Source organism: Corvus moneduloides, chromosome 8, assembly GCF_009650955.1.
Source record: "Corvus moneduloides isolate bCorMon1 chromosome 8, bCorMon1.pri, whole genome shotgun sequence".
NCBI classification, from domain to species: Eukaryota; Metazoa; Chordata; class Aves; order Passeriformes; family Corvidae; genus Corvus; species Corvus moneduloides.
In genome coordinates this window covers 20,767,988-20,782,400 of record NC_045483.1, presented here as the reverse complement: position 1 = coordinate 20,782,400, position 14,413 = coordinate 20,767,988, and the positions used below count along the sequence as shown (strand labels likewise).

Sequence of the window (14,413 nt, the reverse complement as noted above, 5' to 3'; positions counted from 1 at the left end):
GGAACAAATACTACAGTTGTGTGGATGCAATTGGTTTAAGACAAGACAGACCATGGGCATCAGATTTTTGTTAGGGGAAAATGACTACCACAAAGAATGTCTTAAGAGGAGAAGAGGTTTTCATCAGTCATTGACATCTGCTCATATCCTTCCACAAGTTTTTTATCTCCATATATACTCACTAACAAATACCCCTGTGGCAAAATGTTTCTCCAAAACAATAACAAAGCAATGAAGAAAGTCAATGTCCACCACAAAACCCAAAAGTATTTAGTTTGACTTAGATCTAAAAAGTCTAGACCTAGCACAGGTCTACCAAGGCAGGATTTTGTTATAATTCACTCTTCTCATACGCACCTCTGCATCGGGGCTGCTGAGGCTGGAATCCCATTCTGCACATCTCCATGTTCAAACTGACTGTATGCCAGGTGGCCAGAAGGATGAGATGCTCCAGAGGTTGGAGGGGGAGCTCCAGATGTTGGCGCGGCTCTTAAGGAACCTACAAACATAAGGGGAAAAAAAATTAAAATATCACAAATTATAAAAACAAGGGCTTGAACCAACTACCATGAAAAATTCAAGTGCAGAATTGCTGTAACAATACTCCAAGAGCAACAAATAAGTTATGCACAAATAATTTTAGTCAGTGTCACTAGTTACTATCTCCACATAGATCAAGCAGAAAATATGTGCTGTGGAGGGTCTTCAAAAGACAACTTCACCTTTTATGAAGAAAAGAAAATTACCTTGTCAGTAAGATACCGAATCCTTTCCCCTCCAAGACCAATTATTTTTTTCTAAACCAAGAAGAGTATTCAATGTAATCTGATGTTCATTACAGTCAGTTTTCCCTATCTCAAAGGTAAGCAGGCTATGCAAGCAGATTCAGTTTTCAAAAACTACATTATTTACTGCATTTATATATAACATTATGGGGGCCACCACAGACTGTTCTTTCCAGCCTCTCAGGGTTGAGACACAAATACTTTCCCATCTTTCAGACTGAGCTCGTTCAGTCACAGCCTAAACATATTTGCCTCAGAAACCAGTCTTTCCACAGACCACAAAATGTTGGATACAATACCAGCAGACAAACTGCAGTTTTTACTTCCAAAAAAGAGAATATAAACTTCTCTTTTAATAATACTATATTAACAATGCTGGTAATTAGAACAACTGTATGACCATGCCTGTTAACCACAAGGGAACCTATTTCATGTATGGGGTATCATTAAGTACAGATGGCTAAAACTGCCCCATGAGACCAGGGCCACACACACACACACTGTTGTGTCACTCTGACAGTGACCCGCATGGCAAATTTCAAAGGGATTCTGAAACCTTCTTGTGAGGAACCATTACAAAATAGGAAATAAGGGGAGCCATTTCTCAATTCTATAGTGTAATTTATACCCTAAAGCACGAGGTTTCAACTCATACATTTTATCTTAGCTGCTACATCCAATTCTTAGCAAACCTGGGGATGTAAAGTCAAGGAAGGAATTAACTAGACCTTGTATGAATAACTGATAATTTCTTGGGGTTTTTTCTTTATTACTAAACCTCCTGCTGCTCTTCATTTTTAAACAGGATTTAATCACTCCTAGAGACATTTATTATTTTTATATATTTTAATCTCATTAATCTTGTCTTTTCTAAACTACTGTTACAGCACCTTCATCTTACTGTTCCTCTGGCTAAGCACTTCCTGATCTCTAACTATTCGTAGGGTATTTCTTTTGTGATACCTGCCATCTACTTTGTACTTTCTTTCCTCTGATAGTACATGTAAATTGTTTGGCCTTCTTATCTTTTGTCTTTGAAGGCATATTTAATCCAGTTCCTGGAGGGATCCTACACACATTTTTTATATATATTAAGTCAAATTCCTCCACCCCCAAATTTAACAGGCATACCATTTGACAAATATTGTTTACTTCAGAAAAAGCTTTGGAAGTATTTTTTTTCTAGTTCTTATCACAAGTATACTTCTGGAACCCCAACCACAGACTGCTCAAATGGTCACTGAATAAGAAATCACTAGAACAGGTATAGGTATCTAGTGGTTTATTGCCCTAATATTCATTTTTCTTGACAAATCCTCAAGTTCCCCTTCCAACATCTTTGAGATGTTCCTACTTATTAAAGACTTCAAAATGGAGGTAACTGACAGCAAAATGGGAAATGCCTATGATTTTCCTCAAAGCCCTGAGGTAGGCTTTGGTGGTCTTCTGACACCCTAATCTTCAAAAAAAATTGACACCACTAAAAATAGTTCTTCCAAAATACCTCTAGTTAGAAAAAAGGAAAAGTACAATATGGTTTCTTGCAGCATTTCTAATTCTTACATTTTGATTGCTAGTTGTGAAAAGACGTTTCCTATTTCAAGTCACAACTTTCGGAAAAGTAATTATTCCTAGCATGTATTTCGATTCTAAGTATAGCCAAGAAAGTCAAAAACTTGTTTTTTCCCTTAAACAAAAGCACAAGCTACACAAATCTCATGACTTCCAGTAACAATCTCCTGGTGGTTTGAGGAGATTTTTCACTTCTTTTCAATGCTATCCCTTCAAACCTCACTTTCCCTCTCAAGTGTGAGACCCAGTTCTTTTAAACTAAGGGTTGTACCTGACAGAACCTGAATGAGCCAATTCAGGTTTTGAAATCAGACTTCAGAAAACATTAGTCACAAGTCAAGTATTATCTATGAATCAGCATGCATAAGGGATTTCTACTAGGGTTATTTCTTCATATCCTATTTATGCTTTTGGAATGCTGCCTACAAATAGATTAGGAAATGCCTCACCCACCTCTGCCTAAACAATCAGGTACCCAACCTTTGAGATAGGTATCCATATTAAAGGCGAACTTGGCACAGAAGCAGTGACACAGCACAAACACTCCCACAGAAAGAACACCATTTACCTATGAAATTAGGTGCAAGAGAAGTGTCAGAGTTGAGAGATACAGGAGAACCCTTCGAAGGAAACCCCAAGGAAGGAAAGTAACCTGGAAAGACAGAATACACCAGTAAATCAAGCCTGAGAGAAAGCACTGAGAAACAGCCTTTCCAATGCTGAGAACAGCCTGCAGTCCAGAAAATACCATATACACAAAATTCATGTCATCTACCACCTTGTTCCTTAAGCTACACTTCCTCTCTTCTACCATGCATAACATATTACAAATATAGTCTTTACACTAACACAAATGTTAACAGTTTCATAAACTAAGCCTAATGTAAAATGATCCTGTCACAGACTAATTGTTAATGGTATTCAGATAATTGTGTTTGCATTTTAACCACATGACCTCATCTGAAGGAAACCAATAGACTGACTAAAGGACCAGGACAAAATTGTTCTGGTTTTTTCACTATTCTCGTAACAAGAAGCGACTATTTTCAGCTAGCATCACAGCACTCCACTTCTGGTCCCCAGAAAGATTATCATCACTGCCACAGCATTCCCATGATTCCATTTAGTTAGAGTCAGGGTTTGCCACATAAATCAGATGCAAAACTCTCCCTGACTAAGGATGGCACTGGCTCCCAACATTTCTTCACTCAGTCCTCCAAGCAATTTTACTGTTATTTTAAAAATAAATCCCTAAGACAACTATTTTGAGATTACAGAATAACACTGGCCGTTTTCCTTTTACCCCTCAGTGTTTCCTAAATTCCTGCCTCTGAAATTAATTCTCTCTCCTCTACATTATGCAGCTACAACAGGTCTTGCCACAAAGACTTGCAGTAAACATTATGTGTGGTGGTAGAAAGGATAACTGTCACTATGTTTACTATCACCTGTCTGCTGTTTCTCATACTGTGTTGCTCATTTTACTCCCTCTTCCACAGGGATTTCATACTCAGCAGCCACTGACAGGTCAACCTCTGGCTGTTGTGCTACTGCTCTGAATTTTACATTGCTTTCTTCTAAAGATAGGAATCCTAAACAGCAGGTCCAAAATGCACAGCCTGACAACTGAGATTTCCTTAATACAGTCTACTAAGTCCAGGAATGATGGGCTCAGAAAAAAAGATGGAAAAAAATTCCCCCAAACTGTGGATGGCCTTTGCCTGATAATAACAATAAAGTACATGAGACACCACCTGAGTAGTGCAAAACACTTTTGTTGTTCAAATGAGACCAGCTTGTTGCCCTCAGTGTCACATCACCTTTCAATCATTACTGGCACAAAATCTGCATTTTTAATCTGCACAAGTGTATATGAATGTTTTCAAGGTATCTAGGTATGTCATTACTGAGCTGTCATGAACCACACTTAATTTTGGAACCACTGTTCCAAAATTAAAAAAGGCAAACCAGAAATAATCCAGAAGAAAAAAGTTAATTCCCTTAAAAAGAGATGCTTGTCAGGCTTGTAAAGTCTGAAAATTCTTGAAGTAACTGATAGGAGATGCTCATCAGTTTCTTTTCACAAACACCCTAATCACTCTTCACACTGCTAACAGCCAAAACCTCTTTTATATAAATAGCTGCACTGATGCAACTTTTCCAAATCTGTGGTAATTTTTCTTCTTCTTGAATCCCCTTCTCTCCCTCACTAAAGCAAGTACAATTTCTCCCCATTCCTTCCATTGGACAGAAAACACAAGCTAGTCAATGGCTACAGCGAGCAGTCAAAAAGAGTGCTCAGTGGCTGAGCTCTGCCTCTGTTTTCCCGGGAAGCAGGGTTTCTTTCCTCCACTTCGAGATGATTTTCATTACTTTTATAGAATGCAAACCCTTTGTGAAATTAATTCAAAATTCTCAGAAAGTGCTGTTAGAAGAGATTTATTGAAAGCATGGGAGGAAGAGGATTAAGGAAAGAAAAGGAAGATGAAGCAACTGAATAACCCATTCTTTACCACACCACACTCAACTCTTTTACTCTGCTACTCTACTAACTCTACACAAAAATCCAACAGTGCAATTATTCAGCACCCAAATTTCAGTCCCCCATTTCTGTTCATTTCAAGACAACTAGAGGCACTTTGGTTGTTCTATTCTCATTGAATCTGGGTTAAAATTCAAGAAGTTGCAAAAGACTGAAGATGTACTTGCAGGGGGAATAGTACGGAGATGATTAGCATGACCAGCATAGTCCTAATTACCTTAGAACATCCATCTGAAACCTAAACAAATATTTTTAAGTTCATGTTGTGCTAATTTCAGCAAAACTGAATTCATCCCTGCGATCTGAAAAGGCAGACATACTTGTATTCAAAGCTATAGTTATTTTCTACTCTACATTTCACATGTTAAAGTCACTATTGATTTCCCAAAGCATTTCAGGTACTTGAAAACCAAGACTCACAAAGTTCTTTATAAAAGTCAGCCTTCCTTTTGAAAACAGGAAATCAAAAGTTCAATTACTCTTTTTTTTTTTTTTAACAGACAAAAATAACAAGGGATATGATCCTGCAGAATCAGTGAAATTCTGGAATACATTAGCTTGCCACATGTCTACAAACTTTTTATTGAATTTAAAGACATTAGAGAAAATAGCTCCAAATACACTTTCTATCTAGAGTTGTATGTCTTAATCTTTCAGGATGGAGGGCAGATCTTTCTACACAATAATGTAAGGCAGGCTCAATTATAAATCTGTTACAGTCCCTAACTGCTGCCTCTCGACATAACCTCACCAGGAAGACTCTTCTAGTCAGGTGCTTCAGTAACACAGGGACATGGACATAGAGAAAAAAGCAGGCTGTTTTTCAATGCGTTAATTTTATGTACTACCAAAAGAAGAGTAAGCCCTATAAACTGGATAAGAGACAGCACAACAACTTCAGAATATGTGATGACATGATTCTTAGCATCATGCAAATTACATAGAGAAAAAAAGATAATCGCTATCACAAGAAAAAAGAAGACTTACAATAGGAAGTATACAGCAAAAATTCCATCCACGCCACAATTCACACATTCATTAAGTATTGACTAAGCAGTACCTTGTGGAGGGACTGGCTGTTGATATCCTGGCATCGGCCCATTATAAGCTCCATACTGCGACTGAGGAACCCCTGGCAATGACTGTGCTCCGTAGGCAGGCTGCTGGTATCCCTGATATCCAGGCTGAGGTTGCCCGTAAGGAGGCCCCGTGTGAGCTTGCTGGTTTACACTCATTGTATTCACATCCCCAAACTAATCTCACCTGCAAAAAGGGGGGAAAAATGACTTTTAGCAGATATAAAACCAAACTGGTCAGCATCCCTACTGTTTTCAAATAAGCGAGAGATCCTAAGATACTTGGGAAGCTAAGACATTAATGGTAACTTACACTTGCACAGCAATTTTTTCAAGTAATATAAATGCTTTACAAGAGCTATTTAAAACAGTATTTTCAGAAACTATGTTTTCTAATCAACTTAGTCAGCGTTTCATCCTCGTTAGACTTGTGATCATCACCTTCGACAGAAACACCATCATTTGCCATTCCATAGCAGATTATTATCAAGCTTCCTGAGAAACCTTACGAACTACCTCCACCTCACAGAATCAGACCAACAGAAAATAGATTTCATTATATAGATGAGTGATTCCTTAATATTCCTTAACACTTCAATAACACTGAACAAGTTCAGCTGTCACCTCTGTGTTAGTTTACTTGATCATGTTTCCTTGTTACAAGCAACACACTTCACCATCCACAAAGGCAGCTGCTTGAAGTGTTTGATAGAATCTAGAACAGGACTGGCATAGGGGGCTATAGTCTCTTCTTTTTTTTAGCAATAGATGATTTAAATTCCTTACTATGTACATACATTTCATAAAACAAAGATATTCCAAAAGCAATATGTTCACCTAGGAAAGACGTTCAAAATGGAAAATTATCACAGGCAAAGATGGCACTAAAGGAGTTATACCAAAGTTAAGACCTGAAACAAGAGTGTCAGAGACTGGAGAGACATTTCTTAGCAAACTTTCACAAGAAATCTTGCTTAACAGACAGAGTCCCAATTCCCCTAACTAGCTGTATAAAGAGACTGACTAGTTTTATAACAAGAAAAGCAGTAATGTTATTTAAGACCCCAAACCAAGCAGGCAATTCTCACAACAGCAAGCAGGCAGATAACCCATCGTGCCTTTCGTTTGTGGAGAGTCAAGGAGATGACTTTAGGGGCAGAAGATTCCCTCGTGGTGTGGTTCTCATAAGAATATTTTGCATCGCCTGTACTTCTTTGGACACTCCATGCCACTGTTATCCTCTTTAGCTAAGACTACCTACACTAACACTAAAGAAATGTGCTTAGGGCAACTAAATTATTTACTGAAAAACTTTATATAAAAAGTTTATATAAAAATGCAAAGTAAAAGTAAAATAAATAACTAATGTTGCCCTCGTATTTTTCTCCAAACCCTATGATGAACTTGTGCATTAAAGATACCAAGTAAATTGTAGCACAGAGGAGACAGAGCTGCAACAGCCACCAACCACTTGAGGCAAAGCCTGACCAGGAATCTGTAGCTTAACTCAATCAGGTAACAAATCCCCAAGATGGTTTGCCTACACTTTGATTAGCACATGCCAAACAATGTAAAAGTTGGTTCTTCCCATTACCAAAAATATAATGCCAAAGAATTATTTCAGCAGCTGACACCACAATTGTACAGCAAAGGTACTGGAAGAACTACAGCTCTGTAAGAATCATCCACATGAAGAAATTCTTTCATACATATAATAAAGGGAAAATACATATATCACAACAGAGAGATTGAATTATTTACAAAAGAAAGCTAGCACAATACATAAAAAATACATTTAACCTCCTACAGCTAGTAAACATGACAAATGTCAATACTAAAATTATTAATACTTACTCCAAAATTAGATTTTAAACTTTTATGAAAGGAAATAAATGAAGTTTTACATTTTTTTTCTCCAAGCTGTATAAAGGCAAAGATAGGGCTTTTGTTTAGAAAAAGATCTCCTTGTAAATATTTAAAGGTAATTTGCTCTTCAAAGTTAACATGTCATTTGCAACAGCTTACAAGAGCGTGACAGAATTTTTCACCAGCCTGCAGTGGTTTTAAACATGGTTACTCTCTTGCTGTCATAACGTGTAATCTCTAAAAATTCTGGTTTCCCACACCACCTTTGACTTAGTTCTGCAAAACAGTCTAACCTGAGCAGCCATGTGGCGAGGAAGTCTGGACTTTGGGACCTGCTCCCTTCCCAAGCTCCCTGAAAGGTTAACCTCTTCCTGCCCAGGCAGGCAATCAGTGTCACCACACTGCAATCACAGACCTACTCTCAGCCACCTCCTGTTCTGTACAAACAGTAAAACAAGAAAGTACCTCCTGCAAAGGTGGGGGTACAGGGAAGGAAGACCACTTTGAGAGGACTCCTCCACCTTCTCATCTTGGAACATCTGGGCAGGGCTTTCTGACAAGAAAGGAGGGCTGCTTTCTCTTCTTCCTGCCCCTGTTTTATTGGATCGCACACAAGGAACTTGGCTTCTAGTCACTGCCCCTGCAAACAGGTCCCTCCTCCAGAAGAGCTGCAGAGTAGCAGTATTCCACAGGATAACTCCTTTTAGACCTACAGAAATCCCTGAACAGATCCAATGTTCGAACAAGGAATTACTACAGGGCAGAAGACCAATCTTTCATGATTTTTCTCCTGTTTTTCTAAAGCATGATAGGACAAGAACTCAAGCATGTCCCTTGCAAACCACTTCTGATTTACTGCTGTGAGTGTATATCCAGTACGTGATCTTACCTGATGATCTTTTAATATTCCCTTCTCAGCCTTCCCTCCCTCACATGGATATCAGTATTTCCTGCCTGAGCAGGTGATATCTGTCAGCTTGTTGCTCTCCACAATACCAAAACTGAGAGGTAAGCTGATTTAATGCACATCTTACAGAGAAAAAGAGTTTTGAGATAATCTCCTAGTTTTGTGGAAAAAGTAGCTACACAAACAAGACGGTTCTAACTCAGCATCCCAGCTGAAAGGCAGATACACCTCAGACCTTTAGCTAGCCCATGTGCCAGCCAGCACAGGTTCATCTCCACCACACCACAAGTTGATACTTGCTCTATGCTGGCAGAGGGTCAAGAAAGGAGACTTAACAAGTCCAGTGCTGAAGTGCGGACAAGGCTGCTTCATTATTTTGGTGCTCGACTTTCTCTGAACATAAGGCTTGTGGCATGCTTGTTCATCACTGATGTGAAATACCATAAGGCAGGACCAAGAGTATCTGCCTCTGAGAAGGTGGAAGACAATCGTCACTGAGTCTGTTTTCCTTCTTCCCCAGTACAAGTTATTTGTATCAAACGTTCATTTTGTCTCCACTCAAAAAACATCTCTGTGTAAATTAGAACCTGCTCACTTGAAGAGATATGGAGAAGGGGAGAATTTTGTGCTCTGTCTTATGACACGAAGGGTGGGTGGGATTTGGAGAATGATAGAATACATATACCAGAGAGGGAGAAATGGAGATAACAGGCCATTTCACTGGATAAAAATGCTGAGGATTCCTTTGCACATAGTAACATTACCAAAACTAAGCCAAACAATACTGACACATGGTGTTGAACATATTACTAGTCAGCAGTTACGATACACAAGGCTCAAACAAGCAGGACTGATGCTACACAAAAAAATCTGTGACAAGTGGTCATTACCATAAAAAACAATTTTCCTGTAAAGCAGGAAGCAGTCACTCTGTGCCATTTTCAATTCCTCTGTATAAAGGCAGCTGACCATGAAGTTTTGGTCAAAACATTTACAAAGCTACAATTACACTAGAAGGCTGCTGTACTAGACAGACAACCAGTGAAGATCAGTAATAAACCGATGGGAGGAAAATACACAGGAATAATGTGGGGGGTATGGAGTATCTACATTTTTACAATAGCTTCAAGATTCCTCAGTATCCACACAAATCAGACCACAGTGAAGTTTTTATGACATGCTTAAAAAAAACCTAGTGATTCATATGAGCTCATTTCAATGAGCAAACCTCCCAGATCACTGAAAACTTCATATTCATCATTTTTTATAGTCTGTATTCACTGTTAACTCCCTTTTGAAACTGAAAAGCTTGATCTCATCAGTTCTTGTTCATTTTCTAAAGGAAAGGCATACAGCAAAATTACTTTCCTTCAGAAAGATGCTAGCGTCTTTTTTTACTGGTCCCAGAGAAGGAAAAGACTTGTTTCAACTTCCAAGGAGATGAATACTTTAAAAAAAAAAACAAACCCCAAACCCATAACAACAAAAAAATCCCACACACAACCCAAGACAACAACATGGCCGCCTATGTTATCCTGAAACTGAAGGAGATATGTCTATTTACTTTAACACAAAAATCAAAACTATTTCCAAAAAGATGGGATAGAAGGAGAACACCAGCAATTTAGAATATTGCCTACAGTGCTTTTAATGTTTCTGCTCTGGAAGCAGCACGGTTTTGCTACTCTTACAAAGACCTAGACTCTGGAGCTAAGAACACTCTTTGGAAAGGCAGATGTCCTTGCTTTTGTTTCATTGACAGCTTGACTATGTCTTCTACGAGCACTCATGGAACACTTAGTTCTTTTCAGATATAAAAAATTCCTCAGTTTTTTTTCTATAGAAAATCCTGGAAAAGAAACTCATGTCCTAGAAGTCAGAAACTGCCAACTAATCTGTAAGCCCACAGGCCATTGTAACAAATGCTTCCCACACATTTGTCCAAATCAACCCAGTGGCAGCATTGGAACCAACTCCAATCTGGTTGTAATACGTGGCACTCTGTCTTCCTCCTTGTGCAGATTCTCAACTTGTTACACCACAGGGAACATTTTCTTCACCTATGCATTTTGAGTTACTGCCAGAAACGTTTAACAGTTCATGAAAGGTATAAGACACAGTTTTCAAAGTGAATCTAAGGCGTGATCACTTCTATACTCTTCTAAAGAAGGACCACACTAAACCCGGTTTTGTTAGGCTGATTCATCATCCTGGGCAAGGTACAATACAGTATACAAGTTACAAGAGTGAAAGTGATTAAAAACTGACTACAAAAAACCCCATCTTAGTCTTGACCGATCCTTAAAACTACCACTGCTTCCAACCCCTGCCATCACCACCAGATTTCTACTTCAGTAACATTTTATACTTTGTTGACTCAAGTCTCCTGGTGGGACTGATTCACATCTCTATCACAGTAATAAAGCTCCAGGAAAAGATTTGAAAAACGCTCTGTTATGATCATGGCTTCTGAAGAGCAACCCTGTCACTGACAAAGTCACTGACAATACAGCATAAACAAAATCACAGTGAAAGATCTATTTCTTAGCTACCTCCACACACATGCGGCCATATATACGCTACAATGAGCGAAGTAATCAGAATCATTTCTGTGAACCTTGCATAAGCATAATTGATTAGAAAAAGTTACGTGGGCAGTTTCAAATTTAGAGAATAGGCCAGAAGGAAGAAAGTAAGAATGGGAATATATAGAATAAGACTAAAAAACAAGTTTTCTTCACATACATTGTAACACTGGCCATCTTTCATCCACAATTTCTGTGCTCTGACTACCTCTACACAAATATACATTACACGATTTCCATCACTTGCAAGAAACAAAAAAAGGTCAGAATTAGCTTTTCCTAATACATACTGCCATTTTATACTGTCTTTTAGTGCTTTCTAAGTTAACAGTGAATCTTGCTGAACATGTATAAACAAGCTCTCTCTTCACAATTTATCCCTAACACAGCTTTCCAAACCTAAAGAACAAGAAACATCCACCTTCTCTCTTCTGAAGAGACCTTGTTGTTGACTCTTTGTACCTTGCCCTTCCTTAGCCAACCATCAATTCTTCCTTTGATTTTTGACCCTCCTTCTGGTAATAACTGTTACAGGAAGATAACATAGCCCTACCATAGCAGGAAAAAACTTTCAAAGAGGTACAAGCACCAAACCACTCATCAAAGAAATAATCCTTTAAATAGCTGTTCACTGCTATAAACCAGGTTTCAGTGATGAAATTAGAACCTGGAATGAGTGCTGCAGCATATTAAGAAGCAATTATATATTTTTTATATTGATGTCCACTTCACAGTCTGTCTACAGCAATAAAAAGAATCCTGAACGGCACGGCTTCAAGACAAAAAGGGTAGTTCCATTAGCAGGAACTAGTGCCACAAAAAAATGGATAGAAATGTTTACGTTTTCACAGAGTGTATGTATACACGTGATTGAAAGTAAGTCTCCTTTAAAGAAGAAAGCTTGGAAGTTTTAGGCTACATATATTTCTATCCATCCCATAACTGGAACACCTACTCTAGGAGAAGGTTGGGGGAAAGAAAAAAACAATATTAAAGCCAGACTTCCCTAAATTTACTCAGGAAAACTTCCTATTAGTAAACAGTAAAAACTTTAGTACAAAATCAGCAGTCACCTCCCATTCCAGTGATGTGATTTTATACTGCTTATATAAAACAACAAAAAAGAATTTGCATGTTATGTCTCAGATGGTGATTTCTATCCAACATTCCTCACAACATTTGGTAAAGTTAACTACAGAATCCTGTAACAGAAATACCTAGAAATACTTTTAAGGAACTATCACATTAATAGCTAACAATCAACTGAGTACCAAACTGCAAAAATCTGTATTTTCAATGACAGTACAAACATTAATTCCTGTGGATAACTTATGACATAGGCATAAGCAATTCCCTTATGTTCCAGCAAGCACTTCCATTAGCCAGTAAGTTTAAAAAGAACTTAAACTACAGGCCAGTTTGGATGGTTTTGCAAAGTCTCTCTCAGAGCTCAGTACACTAAAAAAAAAAAAAAAAAAAAAAAGGGAACTAAGCTTCACTGTACTCCATCAAAAGCGTTTCCTCAGAAGGAGTGAAAGCAAACTCCAACAACAAAAAATAAACACATTTCAAGCACCATCTACATGGAAAGCAAGAGTCCCATCTTGCATAACCACCTTTTCAAGACTACACTTGCATTTCGATCATGCCATCTCCTTTACTTTCCTTCTTCCTTTTTTCAAAGCCACAGACAAGCAACCACTAAGTTTTACCACCAAATCCAACCAATCTCAGCCGCCGGATCTCCGCAAGAGACGACCATCCTTTACAAAGCTCGAATGAATGAAAGCTTGAACAGCCCAGCACAAACGCCAGGGGAAAGATCCGCGGATTACAGGAGATTAGGGAGGTTGGAAAGGGGGGTATTTGACTCGCGGCGCACCCCGGCCAAAAAGAAGCACTCGGTTCTCCGGACGGGACCGACGGTCCGACTCGCAGCCGCCGGGAGTCGCCGCACCTCACCGGGACACCGACGGCTCCCTCGGGGCAGCCAGGCACTGGAAGTGCAGGCCCCGCCGACAACCGGCCCGGCCCCGCAGCTCCCCGGCACCCGCCGGGCCGCGGGCGGTGCGGACGCTCCCGCCCGGGCGCGTTCCGGGGAGCCCCGAGGCTCTGCAGAGCCGCCCGTGGCGCGCAGCACGGTGGGCCCAACGCGTCACCCCACCGGGCGCCGCCGGGCCTCGCCGGAGGAGGAAGCGGCAGCGGCGCCTCGGGTCCGGGCCGCAGCCGGGCCGCGGGGCGCGGTGCCGCCCGCCCGCAGCGGGCACCTCCCAGCCCCGCCGGTGGGCCCGGCCACCCGAAGCCCCTTCGGGCCTCACTCACCACCGCTGCCGCCGCCACTGCCGGGCCCGCTTCCGGCTCCCGCCCCGCCGCTCCCCGCCCGCCGCTGCCACGTCCGCGCTCCGCCCGCTGGGGCCCGGATGCGGCGCAGGCGCCGGGAGGCTACGGCCGCTGACGTCCCGAGTGGGGCGGGAGGCGGCTGCGGGGAAGGGCTTTGGGGCTGCTTCTCGCCACAGCGAACCAGCACTGTCCGCACGGGCAGCTGAGGCGGAAGCAGGGCACGGCCGAACGCTGCTGAGCCGCGGACACCACTGACCACGGTGCCCTTGGCCGCCTGTCCCATCAGCGGCCTGTGGGAGACCGTGACAGGGGAGTAACTAGGGCCAGTTCTGCACCGAAGTGCAAAAAGTTGTTCACTCCCTACTAAAAACAGGGAAGTGATCGTCCCTCCCTTCTGGGCACTGGTGAGGCCACACCTCAATTACTGCCTTCAGTAGGCCCTACTGGCCTCCTCACTTCAGAAAGGACATTGAGGTTCTGGAGTGTGTCCGGGGAAGGGCAAGAAGGCTCGTGAAAGGTCTAGAAAATTTGTCTTACACGAATGGGTGAGGGATCTGGGATTGTTTAGTCTCGAGAAGAGGAGGCTCATGGGGGATCTCATTGCCCTCCACAACTGCCTGAAAGGAGATTGCAGTGAGGGCGGAACTCATCTCTTTGGCCACAGAGAGGACAAGAGGAAATGGCCTAAAGCTGAGACAAGGGAGACTCAGATTAGATATTAGAAACATTTTCACTGTTAA

The 14,413-nt window shown here is 40.9% G+C and overlaps 1 protein-coding gene across 4 annotated transcripts in view; it reads right to left on the bottom strand.

Moving 5' to 3' along the window:
• The window catches only part of SEC24C (SEC24 homolog C, COPII coat complex component), a 38,580-nt gene extending 24,865 nt beyond the window's left edge, over positions 1–13,715 (bottom strand). For 2 of the 4 annotated variants that reach the window (XM_032116060.1, XM_032116062.1), the window contains exons 1-4: positions 13,656–13,715; positions 5,960–6,162; positions 2,926–3,009; positions 358–499 (exon numbers count right to left, since the gene is read on the bottom strand). In XM_032116060.1, coding sequence (XP_031971951.1) covers positions 358–499; positions 2,926–3,009; positions 5,960–6,134 — 401 coding nt within the window. In that variant the 5' untranslated portion in view covers positions 6,135–6,162; positions 13,656–13,715. Of the gene's footprint in view, positions 1–357; positions 500–2,925; positions 3,010–5,959; positions 6,163–13,215; positions 13,307–13,655 lie in introns of those variants that run through there. The other 2 variants (XM_032116061.1, XM_032116063.1) reach the window with 2 other exon arrangements.
• Between the last annotated feature and the right edge of the window lie 698 nt (positions 13,716–14,413).